This window comes from Panthera tigris, chromosome D1 (assembly GCF_018350195.1).
Source record: "Panthera tigris isolate Pti1 chromosome D1, P.tigris_Pti1_mat1.1, whole genome shotgun sequence".
Taxonomy (NCBI): Eukaryota; Metazoa; Chordata; class Mammalia; order Carnivora; family Felidae; genus Panthera; species Panthera tigris.
Genome location: NC_056669.1, coordinates 84,636,004 through 84,657,638, shown reverse-complemented (window position 1 = coordinate 84,657,638; position 21,635 = coordinate 84,636,004). Strand labels below are relative to the sequence as shown.

Below are 21,635 nucleotides of genomic sequence, written 5' to 3'. Positions count from 1 at the left end.
CTTAAGACTGTCTAAAAATTACCAAAATAATATGCTTTACACATCCACGCTAAGTATAAAAAAATCTGTTATTATTCATAGTCCATTGTATTTAGAATAAAATTTAACAGTGAAAATGGTGCCCACTGTGAGCGATTCTGTAAGATTAAAAATCATTTTTTTAAATTTTTCTGTTCTATTAATCATTAATTAGGCATGGGATCCCTCAGTATCATAAATAATTGCAAGATACAAACTTTAAGTCTCCCTTTTCCCAGGTATGGATAACAAAACACATTACAAATTTCTGTTTAAAAAGATTATGGACTAAACATTTGTTTTTCTCTCCCCTGTAGAGTATAAGACATATAAGTTATTATACTAGTAGATTAAAGAGTATTGTAATTAAGTACATATTATTTTAACAAAAATAAATATTTTACTTTTCTTAGTTGGGAAGTTTGTGAGGGATTCCCAGTTAATTTCAATGGTACCAGTCAACAGATACCTGATCAATTTGAAAAGGTGGACTTGGAGAACCATTTCCTACAGAACAAGGTCAGAATTATTTATTATACTTAATGAAGGTATTTTATGTAGTGGATTGTCATTTGATACATGGTGACTGAGTGAATTTTGTGAAAGTTTTTGAAAAGTTTCAAGTATTTTACAAATGTTGGGGCATTATTCTCTATTTCCTGTTAATTAAGCACTTTTAAAACTGAACCAATATATAGTATTCCTACTAGAAAAATTTTTACCTGGATTGTGTCACTTAAGTACTATTGCTTAGCATATTTTCTTTCTATCTACTGTATTAATAAGTTGGCATTGTTTTAAAAACTTTAAGATGGTAACAAGGATTTTATCTATTTGCTTTGTGGATCAATGTATTTAAGGAATAAGAGTTCTTTGGAAACCCACTCATGACAGTCCAATCCAAAAGGTCTATGTATTAATTTACACTTAGAAATTTCTCATGCCAGTAAAGAATTTTCTTCTCCAACTGAGCTATGAAAGGTCTTTTAACAGATATATTTTTTAATGTTTTATTTATTGTTTTTGAAAGAGAGAGAGAGAGAGAGAGAGAGAGAGAGAGAGAGAGAGAGAACGTGAGCAGGGGAGGGTCAGAGAGAGAGGGAAACACAGAATCTGAAGCAGGTTCCGGGTTCTGTGCCAACAGCTCAGAGCCTGATATGGGGCTCGAACCCACAAATCATGAGATCATGACCTGAGCCAGAGTTGAATGCTTAACTGACTGAGCCACCCCGGTACCCCTCCACATTTAATTTTTTACTGCCTGCAAATTTAACTGTGAATAGCCTATGGTTAACTGGAAACCTCACCAATAACATAAAGTCTATAAACACGTATTTTATATATTTTATGCAATATGTACTGTATTATCTCCAGTAAGCTGGAAAAAATAGAATGTTATTAAGAAAATCATAGTGTAAGAGAAAATACATTTACAATACTCTGCTATATCAAAGAACCGCATGTAAGTGGACCCACGCAGTTCAAGTCTGTGTTATTCCAGGGTCAACTGTATTTCTAATCCTGTTAGATTTTGAGCAAATGTAGAACATAAATGCAACTAAGAATTAATGCCTTTTGTATTTTATATTTATCTGATTTATTTACCATAGTTCTGATCCTGTTGGCATTGCTTTTTAGGTTTTTGCTGTGATATTATTTCCTGTTCAAAAAACTTGTATCCCTGGCAGTTGCCTACTGAAATTCCAAATCCTTATCAGGCCTTCATTGATCTCCATGGATCTCCTCTAATCCACCTCTACTCTCAACTTGCCTTCCCAATCTTCTCTTCAATCTTCTCTTCTTGATCTTTGTACCCGAAACTACAGTTAGAGCTAATATATTGTGCCCCATAACATGTTTCTCACTTTGGTACTCTTGTACCATGGCGTGTGTTGTTTGCCTCGGATATACGTCCCCCCCACCACTGCACCATTACCATTCCTTGCTTTTTAAGGCTTTATTCAACTCCTTCTTCTTCCAAGAAGTTTTCTCAGGTCCTCCAGAAAGAATGAACCTCATATTATTGAACTTCCTTTTTGTCCTTAGAGTTGTGTTTTGGTATAGTCATTTGTTTTTATTCCTTTCTCTTACACTAAATTGAGAATTCTTTGGGCACAGACATTATGTCTCACTCATCTTTGTATTTGTGAATTCTAGGACAGATTTTGAATGTAGGGCAGGTGCACAATACATTTTTGATGAATGATTTTTAAAATTTAGCTACATCTATCTTTCAAGGCTCAATATTTGCTAATATGTTCCTCATGTGTTATCCAAGCCTGATTGTTCATTTGTTGTTTTCTGAAAGTACTGCACGATTTCTGTTATTAGGCCCATGTGGATCCCTGGAATTCAACCTCTCTTTCTTTGTCACTACCCACCAGCCTTCTTTAACATCCTTATGCCATTTTCTAACACAGTGTCTGACATATAGCTGGCATTCTTTAAAGGCTTCCTGAAATTCTGCCTATCATTCTAGTCTTACCTGATTTGTGCCTGTTTCATGAAATCTTTCTTTACTGACCTTCATCTCCATACTAGATATGATGTTTCTGGACTCACATCCTTGTTGCATCCATTCTATGCCACTCATAATGAGTTTGAACTTGATGCTGTTCCTATCAAGCATTTTTTTGCATGGTTCAAAGTCAACTAGTGCTCCAAGTATGATATGAACACATATCAGGTCACATTGGGGAAGAAAAGGAAGAATGCTAGATTCCACTGAGAATCTAATCAGATCATGAAGGGTCTTAAATTCATTGTTAGAGATTCTGGATATTGTTCTGTAGCAAACAAGGAGCCATTGGAAATATTCAAACACAGGCAAGATCTGATTTAATGTTGTGTTAGGAATAACTCAAGAGGTCCTTTTTTTTTTTTTATCCTCCCTGCTGGAATAGATCTTTCTCAAGGGCAAAGGGCATCCTGGTCATCCTTGTCATTACTGCAATATCTAGATGTTCAGAGTTAGCTAGATGGAATTGAATTCACTGGTTAATTAACTCATTCAACAGAAACCAGCTCAAATCTGAAAAAAAAAAAAAAGAAAAAGAAAAGGATATCAAGGAGCTATCAGAGGAAAAGAACTCAAAGGAAGCTTCTTTTTTTTTTGATTTTATGCCAGTGTAGGACTTGAAAAGATAACTATATTTCATAATGTTGAAAAATGAGAGAATAACAATCCACTTATTTCGTCATTATTAGCTGTTTTTAATGATTCAGTGAAAAAGAGACAACTCATCTTAAATAAAAGTTTGTACACTATCATATTTTTAGAAGAAGAAATTGGTTTTGAATAAAATTTTAGTCCAACCAAAATAGTAGTATAAGAAAGCAACAATTTGATAAACTGGCTAGTAAAAAAGAAGCTTTCAAAAAAAAATGGCCCTCCCTTAGCTATGAAATCTTACAATCCTTTCAGAAAAACATCTCCAATTATATACAGAGAGGTGATCAGTGCATTGGAAATAGTAATTTAATAACCTGAAATGGAGCAGTTTTAAAGAGGGATTCTAGCAGAGGTGATAGATATCCATAGGACCTTTTATTGTAGAATCTTGATGCTCATTGTGGTAAAGAAGACACTAAGAGGATTACAACAGGGGTAGAGAGAGGGAGGCAAAAGCCGATATTCTTGATGCATACGTTTTAAAATTGGCTTGAGAAAGAGATACCAGTGCCCAACCCCTCACTGTTCTTTTAAATCTCTTATTGACAAGTAAAACCTTTCCTACAGAGAAAAATTTGGAACATATAATCCCTGTTAGTAATGTGGGAGATAGATATAACCCTGACAATTACAACCTGTTGCTCTTTCATCCATTTCAAAAGATTTGGAATCTACCACAAATTGACAGTTTGGCAAATACATCTTTCAACAGTTCTCTATTGTTACCTAAATTGGCAACATTTTTATATTGCTTCAGTTTAAGGGCAATAAAATTGAATATTTCCATGCACTGGATGAGATTTAAACTTCGTGGTAGTTAATATAAAAGAAAAAACAAAACATTTCATGAGAGGAATAGTTTTAGTAATACCTGAATGTGGGAAAAAATAGCAGAAAAAATGGACTCCAGTATTTGGCAGGTAATATATTCCGCCAAAATGGAAAGGAAACATATTTTGATCCTAGCCTTTTGGTATAATCAGACTTTAGTAGGACATTAGTGGCAACTTTTGGGGGAAATAGTGAGAACAAGGCCAAATTATGAATTTAGAATTGTGGCATACTAGTTACAAGTTATAAACTTACAACTTATGAATCAGCAGTCATGGATGCTAACAGAATAAATTATTCTATATGTCACAAGGAGGCTGGGGGAAAAAATGAACACTTTTTTTACTGTCCTATTTCTTTGCAGAGCAAGTCCTTGAAAAATAATGTTTTCTACAAATAATTGATACTGAGGAAAATACAAAATTTTATTTTTAATTTTGAACTGGTTGCCATTAGAATAAGACAGTGAACTTTAATAAAATCCTGAATCCCTTCCTTATTTTTAGACCAATATTTGGAAGCTATTGGAGGACTGCATATTTACATCTTACATGTTTGATTGCATAATTATGTACTCACTTATATTTTCTGCCTTTAGACTTCTCCAGTTCTTGGCCTTTGAGGTGGGTGTATTGATCAGCTATAGTTTTAGAGAATGAAAGCAGTAAGAATGAACATCAGGAACGTGAGGAAAGGGATGTTATAGCATTTCTTATAGTTGTGATTTTAATTTGTGTATCATTTTTTTAATTTGGCCCTAAATTCACTATCAAAAATGAAAAATTTTATAAAATTTCTATGTAGCAAAGAAAACAATTTGTTCAGAATAAAGAGCTTCTCTTTTCAAGAAAAATTTCATTGTCTTACATCTTATTCCTCAGTAGATCTATAAGTAACACCATAAGTGGTTCTCTTATTATTTTGAATTTTCACAGGAACATTGAAGGCTACTCCACCTTCACTAGTGATTTGGAAAAAGAAAAGTAAACAAGAAGTTTTAATTGGCCCAGAAAATGCATGCATCATTTTTTAAATCACTGGCAGCTTCCATATCAGCACAGTTTATTCAGACAACCAAAATGATAATGGTCATTTAGAGGGAGATACATCTATCTATCTATCTGTCTATCTGTCTATCTATGGCAAGAGAGACAGAGATTCAAAACAAAGAAGCGGTTTCCTAATGACCTATGTGATGGTATGTATTTAGAAAACAGTCTCAACATAAATGCTGTTATATGCATACGTGTGTATGTGCAAGCACACACATGTATACCATGTTGCAGGTTGTCAGAGCACTTTTATGAATTGCAGTTTTCAGTTTTTATTTTCCCCACCTTCATAAATGTCCGGTCTAAAGCTAAACTATCCAATTAAACTAAAAAGAGAAAAGAAGGCGAAGTCACAAATTGAAATTTAATGGCTATTGTCAATTTTAAACGTATCAGAACCCCACTCTTGGCAAGATTTTTTTCTTTTAATAACAGGCAATGAAGCTGAGTGAGTGGGTCTGGCTGTGTCTGGTCTATGTAGAATCACTTGGGAACTGTCCAGCAAAATATCTCTCGAAGAACAGCATGGTGTTAATACTAGGTGCCAACCCAAGACAGACACAAAGGACCCCTTCGCTCTTCACCAATAAGCCAACTGTTAAAAGATTAAACCATGTTGTGGAGATAACAAGAATTTAGGCGCTGGCAGCAGGTGCTGTACAAAGAAGCAGTTGGCAGTACGGTTCTTCTGTCTGACTAATTCCAGTCAAAACAATCTTCTTCCCAGTTGCAGAGGAGAGTTTGGAGTGTGATGGCAACTTGGAGTTAGGAGGTTGAGTAAGAGTGCTACTTTAAATGCTGAGTCCTGTGGCGGGTGGATTAGTAGAATATAGTTTATCATTGTTCAGAAACTGTGGGGGATTCCCCTCCAGAATCCAGCCACTACTGGCTAACTGGGGAATACACAATCAAAGAGCTGCAAGTCAAATCTGGTTACGTCGTGTGGTTGCTGTATTTTTAAAATTTTATTTTCACTTATGGGACTCAGAAGACATTTTATTCTCTTGAGGAGTAACTATCTTCCATTATAGAATAATTGTCAAATATATTAGCTATACCCTTTTGCTATCGCCTGATTGCATTTGTAAATATTACCTTTTAAATTATCATTTAATTTTTGTATTTTTAAGAATCAGTTGCTACTCAACAAATATCTGGTATTAGCACAGTTTTAGAATATGCTTTCTAGTATTAGAAAATAACTTAAATTGTTATTGAAGCACCATCATTTATTTGGCTTAAAGCAAAACTGACATATTCCCATAATCCTATACAAACAAATAATGGTACTTAAAAATTTAGTATGATTACTCAGGAAAAGTGATGATATAAGTTAGTGGAAAGTTTACTAAATATTTAGTGATATACAGGTGATGTGAATGTCTATTAATTTTACAATCAAGTCTGTGTGAGAAACGCTAGAAGGTATACCATATGTTTGATGTATGTAATCTGATAACAAATATGGGAAGCACAGATACTGTGTGTTACCAGTTGGTCCCCTCCTATCCATCCTCACAACTATCACTAAATTCTCAACTCATATCCCTTTATTCTAAGGAAATTGTGGAGCCTTTTAACTGCTCTCCTTTGATGTCCCCATTCTGCAATCCATTGTTTCTGCCTGTGTGTGTGTGTGTGTGTGTGTGTGTGTTATTGACTCTTCTGTTACAAGTTTCTCTAGGGCAGGAAAAATACTGTATCATATCCCACACCACACAGTCTATGCCTTGCATATCAGAGCTGATGCACAACAAATATTAATTGAATTGAATTAAATGGAATTGAGCACTATTGTTTCCAAAGAGACCTTCTCAATCAGAAACATAATGTCTTAGGATAACCCATTTTGGGTGAGTGTGTTGAAGAGGGTGAACTTTCAGACTGTGAGTTTAACAATGCATACTTCTTTTCATGGTATAGGCGGATCCCAATATTGTCCTTCATGCCTCTGTTTCCATCAGAAAGCGGAGCTCCTCAAGCAGGGAAGTAAGCAGTGGAAGTCAGATGGCTCCATCAACCCTGTGGCCTGCAGCTAGTGTTTGGCTGATCACGAAGGTACCCAAAAGTGTCTGCTCTCGCTGAGTGACTTCCCATGCTCCCTGGTGCCTTCATGCACATAAGCATGCAAGTGAAAGCATGATAAATTGTTGACTGTTATGAATGCTACCTCTCTGCCCTTGGTGTGTCTGGTGCAGAGGGCTTCTGTAGATCCCCATGTGGGCATTCAATCCACTTTCAGATGTGGTGGTTAGTTCATATGCAGAGTGTATTTAAACTCAGCTTAGAGCTTATGTATAGTCCACAGACTCACCATTTTTATGAGATTTGTGTGATATCATTTAGTTCCACTCCTTCATCTACATTGCTGAGCTTCATGGAGCCTGGTGGATTAGCACTGTATAATGATAGTGTATGATCTTCATAAGGGTAATTCTAAGAGAAATCCCTGAGTATAAAATGTGAACAATGACTAACACATTTTATACCTATGTATTGACACTATTTAATTTTTTAACTTTACTATTACTGGATCTGATTTAAACTGAGAACATGTAACTGCCCTCCCCTCTCCTCTTACTATTGAAATATGTTTTGTAATTGCCATCAAATATTTATGCCCATAAAGAGATGGTGCAGCTTTTATCTACCCTTCTTTTGTCTTCTTTTGCCCCCTCACTATAGATTATTTTGGCCTTTTCTTAGCACTTCTATGGGTGCAGAGTCACTCAGGCAAGCTTGCTGGTACTGTGTTGGAGTCGGGGGGGAGGGATTGAAACAATTTTCTCAAATGAAATTTGGGATTGCTCTTAATGTTAATTTTTGATTCTCTGAGACCTAAAAACAAATGTATAGAGCAATTAAGATACAAAGGAACCAAGAAATATTCATTTCATATATCAAGGCAGAATGAGATTAGATGAGATATTTCCTCAATCTACTTCCAACTTGGAAACCCCTTTTTAAGTTGTATTTTGCTTCAGGTTTAATAACAATATTTGCCATTTTGTTAAACATCTGCTATATGTTAGGCATCTTCTATGTATCTATTATCTTATTTAATCTCATACATTACACAGCTGAATAAACTAAGACTAGTAAGTAGCAGAGGAAAGATTCTTGGTCTGTCTGACTTCAAAACGTATGCCTTTTTGCTGTAATAGAGAATGGTGCTCTATATTTGATCAATTTATGGAAGTGTTTTGGTTTTAGCATTGCCACTGAACACTCGTGTGACCTCAGGTAAGTCACAACTGTATCTGGGCTTCAGTCTTATCTGAAAAGAGTTTGACCAGTTGATATGGAAAGTTCTTTTCTAGACCTCAGATTCTGTAATTCCATGGTATCTGTTTATAGAATTTTATGATAGCAAAAACCTGTACTTGTCTAAAATTTCCTCAAAAATAATTGAAATGCTTACTAAAAAGAGTATGGATTTTGGAGTTAGATAGATTGGAATTAGAATCCTTTTTATTCTTGAGACCTTGAGAAAGTTACTTAGCTGCACAGAACCACTGTTTCCTTCTCTATAAAATAGTCTTATCTATCTTGCACAGTTGCTATGATGATTAATAAGAAAGCATGTGTGAAGTTCAAGCGTAGTGTCTGGTATACAGAAAGTGCTTAACAAATGTTTCTTTTTCCCCATCCAAAGCAGGTTTCTTTCAATATAGACAAACATGTTCAAATGAGGATTCAATCCAGTGCTTACTAAAACCAAAATTTTAAAGAATACTTTTCCCAAGTTATCATCTGGTTTTTTTTTTGTTTTTTTTTTTACCACACAGCAAAACCATGAGAAATAAAAGTTACATGCTAAATATAAAACAAGTTTGAAAATCTTTTTAGATTGAATGGTCTCTCCCTTTTTCCAAAATATGTATTTTTACCTGTTAGGATAGACAATTTTGCATGCCAGAAACCCTTAGTGGTTGTCACTCATTTAAAATGTGTTGTTGATGTCGCTCCTCATCAGGGAAATACAAATCAAAACCACACTGAGATATCACCTCACGCCAGTCAGAGTGGCCAAAATGAACCAATCAGGAGACTATAGATGCTGGAGAGGATGTGGAGAAATGGGAACCCTCTTGCACTGTTGGTGGGAATGCAAACTGGTGCAGCCACTCTGGAAAACAGTGTGGAGGTTCCTCAAAAAATTAAAAATAGACCTACCCTATGACCCAGCAATAGCACTGCTAGGAATTTACCCAAGGGATGCAGGAGTACTGATGCATAGGGGCACTTGTACCCCAATGTTTATAGCAGCACTCTCAACAATAGCCAAATTATGGAAAGAGCCTAAATGTCCATCAACTGATGAGTGGATAAAGAAATTGTGGTTTATATACACAATGGAGTACTACGTGGCAATGAGAAAGAATGAAATATGGCCCTTTGTAGCAACGTGGATGGAACTGGAGAGTGTTATGCTAAGTAAAATAAGCCATACAGAGAAAGACAGATACCATATGTTTTCACTCCTATGTGGATCCTGAGAAACTTAACAGAAACCCATGGGGGAGGGGAAGGAAAAAAAAAAAGAAGTTAGAGTGGGAGAGAGCCAAAGCATAAGAGACTCTTAAAAACTGAGAACAAACTGAGGGTTGATGGGGGGTGGGAGGGAGGGGAGGGTGGGTGATGGGTATTGAGGAGGGCACCTTTTGGGATGAGCACTGGGTGTTGTATGGAAACCAATTTGACAATAAATTTCATATATTGAAAAAAAATGAAATAAAATGTGTTGTTGATTCTCAAATCAGAAAATTGTCAAATGGCCATTTAAACAATATTCTTAATTTCCTATTCAGAGTATCTTAACATTTAAAGCAAAAGTAGTTCACAAACCACCTAAAAATGTTTAACCCATGGTATTTAGACCCAGAGTAAAACTTTAAATTCATACAAAGGTTAAGGATTTGTTTCAATCTTTTCAGTTCACTGCTCTTTTTTTTCTGTGCATACATATTTCACATAAGCTCTGTAGTCATAACTATAACAAGTGACACATGATGGACCCCAAATTGCTGCCCTGTGAAATATGCACAGAAAAAAAGGACAAATGAAGATATCAAGGTCTGTTTTATTTTGCGCTGAACTGTAAAATGCCACCCTTGTTGGACAGAAGATCACTGATTCTGAGCAGGGCTCGCTGACTGCTAACTTGTGGGTAGTGTTTCACTTTCAGCAACTGTTAATATCCGGGCTTATCCAGGCATAATGACCTCACTAGTTGTGACACATTGTTGAATTTTCTGGTTCTTTTAACTTATTTAGACCTTTCTCCCCCTTTCTATTCATTGGAAGACTGGAATGATCCTGAGCCGGGCGATAACACAGGGCTGCCTGGCTATTGGTCACCCAATCAGAGTCAAGCCTGCCGAGGGAACATCACTAGAAGGGTACAAATTAATCCTACAGAAAAGGTAATGCTTATGAGCTATTTGGCTCAAAATAATGAATGTTAATTTCAAGATTTCTGAGCAGTCAAATCATGATGCCTTCCAGCTTAGATGGAATATTCATTAGGTGTTTAAATTTGTGTTCATAATATCAATATTAATTTCCTATGTAAAATAAGCTTGCAAATGTATGCTACTTAGTTTGGTAGCATTTCTTAGGTATTTTCAAAAGCGAAATGTTGGCGTTCAACATGTATCCATGTTGTAGACAAGCTGCCGCTCTACTCTATAATTATTGGAACTCATTTCTTTATATCCATATTGGTTGTTAATTTAAATATTTAATGTTCTGTGTGTATTCTTAACCTTTTCTAAATCTTCAGAATATGAAATATTGAACTGTGAAAGAAAATTGAGGAGACAGAAATTGCTGATTTGTAAGGCCTCAAGTCTCCTTTTTGTTTGTTTTTGCTGACTTGGGAAAGTAAAAATCAAAATGAAAACAGATTTAGAAAAAATTAGGAATGAGGAACCAACAGTATAGAAATATTATTTCCTAGAAACTTTTTTTTTCTTGCTCATTTGTCTTTCAGTTTCACCTAGAATTGACAAAAACAAGTCCTACTGTGCTTCAGGACTTAGAAAACTATTATCCAACTACTTTTGGGTGGATAAAATGTGCTTTGGGCTGAAACCAGAACTGGGATACTTAGGCACCAAAGACACCAACCCAACCACAAATAAGAAGGGATATTTTCTTTAATAAACAGAGCAGATTGTCCAGAAGGTTATTAGAATATCACATAAAAGCTAAGTGTTATGTGGTCTACAGGGTCAGATTCCCTGGTGTAAATCTTAGCTTACCTCTTATTCTAACAACAACAAATTCTGAACCAGACACTATTCTAATTCCTTTATATTTTATTGTCACATTTAATCCTAATTACAACTGGATAAGGTAGCTGTCATTATTATTATTATTATTATTATTATTATTATTATTACAGACGAGGAAAATGAAGTACAGAGTAGTTAATCACTTACTCAAGGTCATGCCTACTAACTGGTTGGAGAAGAATGCAAACTCAGGCAGTCAGACACTATAACCCACTCTTAGCCACAAGGTGACACTGTGTATAGGTCAAAACCCAATCAAGAAATTGCTAATGAGTGCCATGTGTGGTAGTAAATACCTCAGTGGAGGAGTAGGTAATATTAATTAAGAAACCTAGGCAGAAGGGAGACGGAGACAGTATGCTGGCAACATAGCATCATAGCAAACTAGCTGTGCTATTAGGGTGCTAAACATATGGTTTCTAAGGAGGGTCACACAAGCCCAAAGCAATTCCAAATTTGATGTGGTGTTGTATGTGAAGTGGATAACAAGATTTCTGGGGCAGAATCAGTGCTGTAAACTGGAGACAAACCAAGAATCATCTTCTAGTGATAATGACAAGTCCAAACCACTGACCATGGAACCAGAGATGCTTCAGCTGACATTGTCCACCGTTATAATAAAGTCAATCAATTGTAACTGCCCCAGAAATGACATAAAATATAGAATTAATGCACACGACATTAAAACAGTTGTTATAATTGTATTCCATATATTCAAGAAGCTAAAGAAAAGATGGAACATGTTAAATATAGACTTGGAAGATAGAAAAAGACTCAAATCAAATTTCTAGAGATGAAAACTGCAGTATATGAAATGAAAAATATGCTGTGACTAGTGGAAGATTAGACATTGTTGAAGAATATATTAGTGATCTTGAGGAGATAGCAATACAAACTATTTACAATGAAAGCCAGAAAGAAAAAAAATTAGGTATAATTTATTGTCAAGTTAGCTAACATACAGTGTATACAGGTGTATACAGTGTTCTCTTGGCTTCAGGAGTAGATTCCTGTGATTCATCACTTGCATAAAATACCCAGTTGCATAAAATACCCAATTGCATAAAATACCCAAACACTTGTTGGCTCATCCCAACAAGTGCCCTCCTCAATGCCCGTCACCCATTCTCCCCCATCAACCCTCAGTTTGTTCTCTGTATTTAAGTGTCTCTTATGGTTTGCCTTCCTCTCTGTTTGTAACTTTTTTTTTTCTTCCCTCATGGTCTTCTGTTAAGTTTCTAAAATTCCACATATGAGTGAAAGCATATGATATCTGTCTTTCTCTGACTGGCTTATTTCACTTAGCATAATACCCTCCAGTTCCATCCATGTTGTTGCAAATGGCAAGATTTCATTCTTTTTGATTGCTGAGTGATACTCCATTGTATGTATGTGTGTGTGTATGTATATATATGTGTGTGTGTGTATATATATATATATATATATATACACACACACACCTTGTATGGTATATATTTTGGGCTCTTTCCATAATTTGGCTATGGTTGGTAGTGCTGCTATAAACATTGGGGTACATGTGCCCCTATGAATCAGCACTCCTGTATCCTTTGGATAAATTCCTAGTAGTGCTATTGCTGGATTGTAGGGTAATTCTATTTTTAATTTTTTGAAGAATCTACACATTGTTTTCCAGAGTAGCTGCACCAGTTTGCATTCCCACCAACAGTGCAAGAGGGTTCCCCTTACTCCACATCTTTACCAACATCTGTTGTTTCCTGAGTTGTTACTCTGACTGGTGTGAGGTGGTTATCTCAGTGTGATTTTGATTTGTATTTCCCTTATCATGAGCAATGTTCAGCATCTTCTCATGTGTCTGTTAGCCATTGGCTGTCTTCTTTCGGAAAGTGTCTATTTATTTCTTCTACCCATTTCTTCACTGGATTATTTATTTTTCTTGGGTGTTGATTTTGATAAGTTCTTTATAGATTTTTGATACTAACCCTTTATATGATATGTCATTTGCAAATATCTTCTCCCATTTTTGTTGGTTGCCTTTTAGTTTGTCGATTGTTTCCTTTGCTGTACAGGAGCTTTTTATATTGATGAGGTCCCAATGGTTCATTTTTGCTTTTATTTCCCTTGCCTTCAGAGACGTGTCAAGTAAGAAGTTGCCATGGCCAAGGTCAAAGAGGTTGTTGCCTATTTTCTCAGAGAACAGTCTATCAGTAAGATATGAGAAATTTTATAATGCCTGTTTTGTGAGTAATCAGAGTCTCTGAAGGAAGACACAGGGAACAAACAAATATTGGAAGAAATGATAGCTGAAAAATTTCCAAATTTTGTGAAAACTATAACCCACAGATCCAAGAAATTCAAAAACTTCCAAGCACAAGAAACATGAGGAAAAAAACCAAGTTGTCCACTCCGCTCTATTTAGCATTGCATTGGAACTTTTAGCCAGTGTAACAAGAAAAGGAAAAGAAAGAAAAGACATCTAGATATGAACTGAAGAAGTTAAACTATCTTTATTTTCAGATAACATGATTGCTATGTAGAAAATCCTATGAAATATACAAGAAGTTTCTAGAACTAATAAATGAGTTTAGCAAGTTTGAGGACTTGAGATCAATATACATATATTGGTCGTATTCTTATATATTGGCAACAAGCAATTTTGGAAATTAAAATTTAAAAACACCATTTACAGTAACATCAAAGGTATGACATATTTAAGGATAAATCAGACAAAATATGTGTATGACTTCTGCACTGAAAACTACAAAACATTGCTAAATGAAATTAAAAAACTAAATAGATGCTAGGATATACTGTGTTCATAGATTAGAAGACTCAATATCATCATGATGTCCATTCTCCTCCATATATTTGTTATTTGTTTCTAATGTTTATTTATTTTTGAGAGAGAGAAAGTGCCTGCATGGGGGAGGGGGAGGAGCAGAGAGAGGAGGAGGGGCAGAGAGAGAGAGGGGAACAGGGGATGTGAAGGGGGCTCTGAGCTGATAGCAGAGAACCCCATGTGGTGCTTGAACCCATGGACCAAGAGATATGGCTGAACTGAAGTCAGACACCTAAACACCTGAGACACCCAGGGGCCCTTCTCCTCCATATATTTAAATGCAATCTCAATCAAAACCCTGGAAGGTTTTTTTAATAGAAATTATCAAGTTGATTTAAAAATTCATACAGAAATGCAAAGGATCTAAAATAGGCAAAATAATTTTGTTAAAGAAGAACAAAGCTGGAAGAACTATTTTGCCTGGCCTCAGGCTAATTATAAAACTGTAGTTATTAAAAGAGTGTGCTATTGGCATCAAAGTAGACCATTACATTGATGAAACAGAATAGAGTATCCCTAAATAGATCGACACATATATGATCAATTGATTTTTGATGAAAGTGGGAGATTCACTGGAGAAAGAATGTTTTTGACAAACGGTGGTGGAACAATTGAATATACATATGCAAAAGATAAAAATAAAAAATAACTTGATCCATGCCTCTCCCACCATATATATATAGTAATTAACTCAACATGGATCATAGACGTAAATATAAAACCTTAAAACTATACATATTGTAGATGAAGATAGAAGAAAATGTTTATGATCTTGTATTAGTCAAAACTTTCTTAGACATGACTCCAAAGCATGATCCACAAGGATATAAATTGATAAATTGGACTCCCTTAAAATTAATAATTTCTGCTCTTTGAAAGATACTGTTAAAATATTGACAAGACAGGCTACACACAAAGAAAAATATATTTGCAAATAATGTATATTTGCAGAATACACACACAACTCAAGAAAACATGGGCAGATAAATGATTTGGACAAATGCTTTAACAAGTAAGAGATACAGTTGGCCTATGAAAAGTTGTAAATCATTATTTGAATGCAAGATTAACCTACAATGAAGTACCCCTAAATATACGGTAGAATGTCTAATGTTTAAAAGACTGACCATACCAAGTGTTGGGAAGATGTGAAGCAACTACAATACTCATACCTACTTGGCAGAAATATAAAATGGTTGTCATTTTAGAAGAGTTGCTACTTTCCTAAAATATATACATATATACATGTTCATATGCAGATATATACATGTTTCAGGTATAAACATATATCTACCTTATTGCCAAGCCATTCCACTCTGGAAATTCAATCAAGAGAAATGAAAGTAGATATCCTTTCAAAGAACTTGTACATGAATGTTCACAGCAGCTTTATTTCTAAAGCCAGAAGTGAAAACTGGAAACAACCCAAGTGTACATCCATAAGTGAATAGATAAATAAATTGTGGCATATCTATATGATAAAATATTACTCAACAATAAAAAGGAACCAACTCTTGATACATGCATCAGTGAATATCAAAGTAATTATATTGAGGGGGAGGAGCGAAATCATGAAGGGAGAGTATATTGCTTCATTCCATTTATGTAAAATTTTAGAAAATGGTAACTAATCTAGAAAGTAGAATAGTGCTTGCCTGGAGATAGGAAGGTGGGGAGGGGTAGGAGAATGAGATTAAAAAGGGGCACAAGGAAACTTTGGGGGTGATTTTTTGGGGAGAGATGGACATGGGTATGTTCATTGTCCTGATTGTTGTGATGTTTTAATAGGTATGTACATGTTTGAAAACTTGTGAAATTTTACACTTCAAATATGTGCCCGTTAGTTGTGCAATATTTTACAATATTGTATGTCAGTTATTTCTCAAAAAAGCTGTTTTTTAAAAGTACAAAAAGACAAACTAGGGAACAAACAAAAAAAGCAAAATGGTGGGTAAAGAATGACTAAGTGCTTACTTTAGAAGGAAATGGTGAGGGAAGACCACTCTCAGTGGAAGAATTTATCAGTGGTCTCAGTCAAAATGGTAGGTGTTTGTAAAGGTTATATATAGCTTGAAGAACATGCTATTCATGCCCAGAGGTTTCCCTGGGCTTATTGGATACTGAAATTAGTGCTGATTTGGCCTTACCCCACTGAGGTTTACTTCCTACTCTGGCCAGGATGTCACAGAATTGAGTAAGACTGAAGCCACAAACTTGATATCCTCGTTGCCTATAGAGAAGAGAGCTTGAGTGAGAAAAGAGATAATAATTTTAAAGTATTACGTTTAACTTGAAAAAAATCTCTAGGGCACCTGGGTGGCTCAGTCTATTGAGTGTCCAACTTCAGCTCAGGTCATGATCTTGGGGTTCGTGAGTTCGAGTCCCACGTCAGGCTCTGTGCTGACAGCTCAGAGCTTGGAACCTGCTTTGGATTTTGTGTCTCCCTCTCTCTCTGCCCCTTCCCTGCTCATACTCTGTCTGTCTCTCTCAAAAATAAATAAACATTAAACAAAATTTAAATCTCCACTTACAATAAAAGATTTGGTTTAATTCAGGAAGGAAGGAAAGAAGAGAGAGGGAGAGAAGGAGAAAGGCAGGATGGGCAGGAGTGGGGGGAGAAGGGAGAATTCCTATGCAAATGAAGATTATTTCCCTTTATATTAATGCAACCTGATTTTTATCTGAGAAGCAAAATCTATTGCAAAATGGAAGCAAATAGTAGAAAATTTGGAAAACCAGAAGTTCTCACTAACTGTGAAGCTATATTTTGTTTTTTAGAAAGCAGAGGGACCAAGATTTTTAGTGTTTACCTCACCTCTGATACTTTCAAGTATATTTCTCTTTTCCAGAGTATCTGAAGTGCCTGTGTGGCTTATTATTTTTTTTAAACACAAGCATATTTTATTTTAAATAATGTAAATATCCTCATACAACTTCTAGAGACAATTTTTTTTCCTTTTCTCCTTAGTATAATATGATCTTAACAAAAGTTATGAGTCAAGATACAGTCTTTCAAGTAAAAAAATCATAGAACTAGCACTAAAAGTAGCAACCTGACAATTCATAGAGAATATTGTAAACATATCATGCCTCATTAGGTCGGTTATGTCTCATTTGGTGTCGCTCATCTTATTCTTATTCAATATAACAAGTGCTTGCAATATTGTATTTAATATTTTTTCTGTGATGTGCATCTGGCCATGAGTGGATGAAAGGCAGATCAATGATGTCATTACCAAGTGATCTGAAAATCATAGAAAATTATAAAAATCATAAATCTTAAAGTCAAAGCTGCTTCTTTTTAAAAGATATTTTGGACATCTTACAAACCAGTTGCATCAAAGTCCTTTAATAAGGCCACCATTTAATCTTTATTTTGCTTCATCTTTAAAGAATGTGAATATGGAGGATCTGGAGTTTAGTGTTAAATTCACAAACTAATTAAAGCAACACATACACACACACACACCCATACCGCCATGTGGACACAGAGGTTAGACTATGGAGATAACAAACAAGGGACCCATAGATTTTGTTTGGCTGCACATTATTATAACATTTTAAGTTATTTGTGAGCCTATAGAAATAGGGAGATTTTACACACAAAAATTACATATTTCTGTGTTTTCTTGAAAAAACAATCACAATAATGGGCAGTATTGGACTTTCATCATCTCATGACACCAGTCATGCAGGGACAAATTCAGATGGAACATATACCCTCTGATTTTCTATATTCTCCACTGTTCCCAGTAATAGTCCTCACACTAGCTCTAGCCTGGTTTATTCACTTCTATTACCTGTCTGATAATCTTTACTACCTTCCTTATTTCAATGTTAGTCTTTCAGTTATGGTGTTTTGGATCTACTCCTCCCCCCCCCCCCCCCCCCCCCACTTAGGCCTTGCTGGAAATGGAATGATAACTAGCCAACATTAATCTAGACTAGGTTAATCAAACACTACTCTAAAGACACCATTAACTACAACCCTCAAGTGTAGCTGTGTAGTGCTAGGTGCAGAGATGAAAAGACAAGTAAACAGACAGCAGGTTACCAGGTAATCAGAGAGGTTGAAAATCATCTCTTTGGTCAAGTCTTGAAGTTTTAGGAGGCTAAGAGTTAGAATAAAGCAGAATGACAAACTGCACAATATAGAAAGGACCATTTGCCATGCATCGGACATGTAAGTAATATTCAAACATACAGATAACACTATTAGAAATGTCAACATCAAATAGAAAATTGTCTATGTGTAACTTCACAATTGGATTGATGGATGAAATTTCTTATCTCTACTCCTACTGTTAAGAATCATGGAGGGGAAATCCTTTTGTCTGTTCTCTGTGGATCCTACTTTTGGTCCTGGTAAGATTGGAAGACACCAGAGCTGTTGGAAGCTGTCTGGGAAAATAGATTTGTAATTGTGAAGCATGATGATGGTCCTTCTTACAGTCAACTGGGAAATAATGAATTTTAGCCTAGGAAATTTCCCCTAACTGAACTGTCAGTTATGGGCTGCCTTCTTGCCTCTACCCTCTGATAAATGGCATATTTCAAAGAAAAAAGTGTGTGTGTGTATGTGTGTGTACGCACGTTTTATAGATTCTCAATAGGAATAGTATAATGCATGTGCATACTCAATGAGTTACAATGAGTAAGCTTCCCAGGGCAGATAGTTATTTCCTCACTTGTGAAAGGAGAGAGAGTATGTAACTTGTCTTGGAAGTCATATGCTTTCAGACGAGGAAGGACTCTAAAGAGCATCTATTCCAAACCTTCTTTACTAGTAGAAGTAGTAATAGTCGTGATGGTGGTGGTTGTAATAATAATAATAATAATAATAATAATAATAATAATAATATCATTATCTTATAAGAAATTCCAAGCCCAGGGGTGCCTGGGTGGCTCAGTTGGTTGAGTATCTGACTCTTGATTTTGGCTCAGGTCAGGATCCCAGGGTTGTGGGATTGAGCCCTGCATCAGACTCCGCACTGAACATGAAGCCTGCTTGGAATTCTCTCTCTCTCCCTCTGTCCCTCTGCCCAGCTCATGCTCTCTCTCTAAAATTAAAATGAAATGAAATGAAATGAAATTCCAAGTCTACTAGAAACTAAATGATCTAGAAAGGTCATGTATCTAATCTAGTTAATGTCAGATCCAGGACTGGATTATAAGTCTCTCAACCTTAGTCCAGCACATGTCATGATATTTATGACTTTGATTCTTGGATGAAATACTGCTTCTTCATTTTCCTCTCTTTTTGTCATTATTGGTATTGTTATTACTAGTTTTAAGTTTTGTTTTTGTTTCTCTGTAAAAAAATCTTTTTAGGGACACCTGGGTGGCTCAGTCAGTTAAGCATCTGACTTCAGCACAGGTCATGATCTCACAGTTCATGAGTTCCAGCCCCACGGTCATGCTCTGTACTGACAGCTCAGACCTGGATCCTGCTTCAGATTCTGTGTCTCCCTCTCTCTTTCTTTCTTAAAAACAAATGAATAAATGTTAAAAAAATTTTTAAAAATAAATAAAAAATCTTTTTAGCTGTTGCTTGTTCACCAAGAAGAGGAAATTCTATGGCATTTTCTAATTCAATCCCATATGAGCATCATTGCATATTGGATCTAAATTTGATTTCTTTGCATATAAAATGTCTTGAAAAATGAACAGATGAACTTTTGTTTGTAGGAATTTTATTTTGCATATGTTTATTTATTTTGAGAGAGAGAGAGAGAGAGAGAGAGCTGGGAAGGGGCAGGGAGAGAGGGAGAGAGAAAACTCCAACCAGGCTCCACGCTGCCAGCATAGAGCCTGACGTGGGGCTCGATATCACTAACTGTGAGATCATGACCTGAGCCAAAACAAGAGTCAGATGCTTAACTGACTGAGCCACCCAGGTGCCCCTGTAGGAATTTTATTTTTTAAAGAAGTTATTATATATTAGAATGATATCTTCTCATCCTGCCTGCTATAGACACCACATGAGAGGTTTGTTTTTTATAACTTTGGTAATAAAATTTAAAGGTGACATTTATAGATATATGTAGAAAGAGACTCCTGATAGAAAAACTACTAGTAAGCTCACAAGGCTTATATATGATATAAAACTACATGTTTGCAAAATTTCCAAGGCAATTCTTGAGCAGAATTTGAGCTGTGATAAAATTTGAGAAATGCTAGGAAATTTGTATTTATTTTGTTATCCAAGTTATAGTTTATGTTCTTTAGCTACCCACTGAGAAGATCCCTAAACTGCCATATATTAATTTCAAACCATTTTTCATAATGGCCTTATTATTAATTTTTAGGGTTATGACATTTTAACATTTTATTGACATATCTATTTCTTCAAAGATATCTTTATTCTCCTATCACGACTGTGATCAGCTCTAAGGACACATGTGGTATCTACCCTCACACTGGTGAACATCTCTCCTGTTGTATTATTATTTGAGAAAAAGATGCTACAAATTCAGAAAATCAAAACTGAAACCTATGTAGTTTATGTTTTTATAAGCACATTCATCCTCAAGTCAACACTGTAATTCAATTAAAAGACAACATTTTGAATTTTACAGCTTTTGACAGTTAGCATCAGCATATTAATTACCAATTTCAGAGTCTTGCACTTTGAAAAATTATCATTTTCCATTTTATTTATCTTGAAGAAATATGCTCACAATAATTTATGCAACAGGAGGAATTGCCTGTAAGCAATAAAGTTGCTCTGAGTTACAGCTATTCTGCATTAAAATGATCTAAATTTTATCAAAACCCAGCACATTTCCATCAAAGCATTACAGCAGTCACTTATTATTATTATTATTATTATTATTATTATTATTATTTTAAAGTTTATTTATTTATTTCGAGAGAGAGAGAGCGTGAGCACAGGAGGGGCAGAGAGAGTGGACGAGAGAGAGAATCCCAAGCAAGCCCCAACTAGGGGCTCAAGTTCACTAACTGTGAGATCGTGACCTAAGCAGAAATGAAGAGTTTGTCACTTAACTGACTGAGACACCCAGGAGCCCCACTTATTATTATTTTTAAAAGGACTGTAGTTGTAAGATCGGGATTGACAGCCTTAAAGACCAGCAATAATGTTGTTTTTATTATTGCTTCTTTTAGTGGTTGAAACATGAGGTTTTTCAGCACCTCAGGAGAATTTGTATAGTATGAAACTATTTAGTGAATACATGATCACAGTTGTGTAAAAAACTGTGTTCATACCAAAGTTTTTTTTTTTTTTTAAGTTTATTTATTTATTTTTGAAAGAGAGGCAGGGGCAGAAAGAGAGGGAGAGAGAGAATCCCAGGCAGGTTCCACACTGTCAGCCCAGAGTCTGACATGGGGCTCAAATTCACAAACCATGAGATCATGACCTGAGCCAAAATTGAGAGTCACATACTTAACTGACGGGGCCACCCAGGTGCCCCTCATATCAA

General features: G+C 35.5%; 1 protein-coding gene across 2 annotated transcripts in view; it reads left to right on the top strand.

Moving 5' to 3' along the window:
* The window catches only part of DCDC1 (doublecortin domain containing 1), a 490,317-nt gene that overhangs the window by 265,810 nt on the left and 202,872 nt on the right, over positions 1–21,635 (top strand). For both annotated transcript variants that reach the window (XM_042959037.1, XM_042959036.1), the window contains 3 exons: positions 432–537; positions 6,997–7,131; positions 10,381–10,499. In XM_042959037.1, the coding sequence (XP_042814971.1) occupies positions 432–537; positions 6,997–7,131; positions 10,381–10,499 (360 nt within the window). The remainder of the gene's footprint in view (positions 1–431; positions 538–6,996; positions 7,132–10,380; positions 10,500–21,635) is intronic.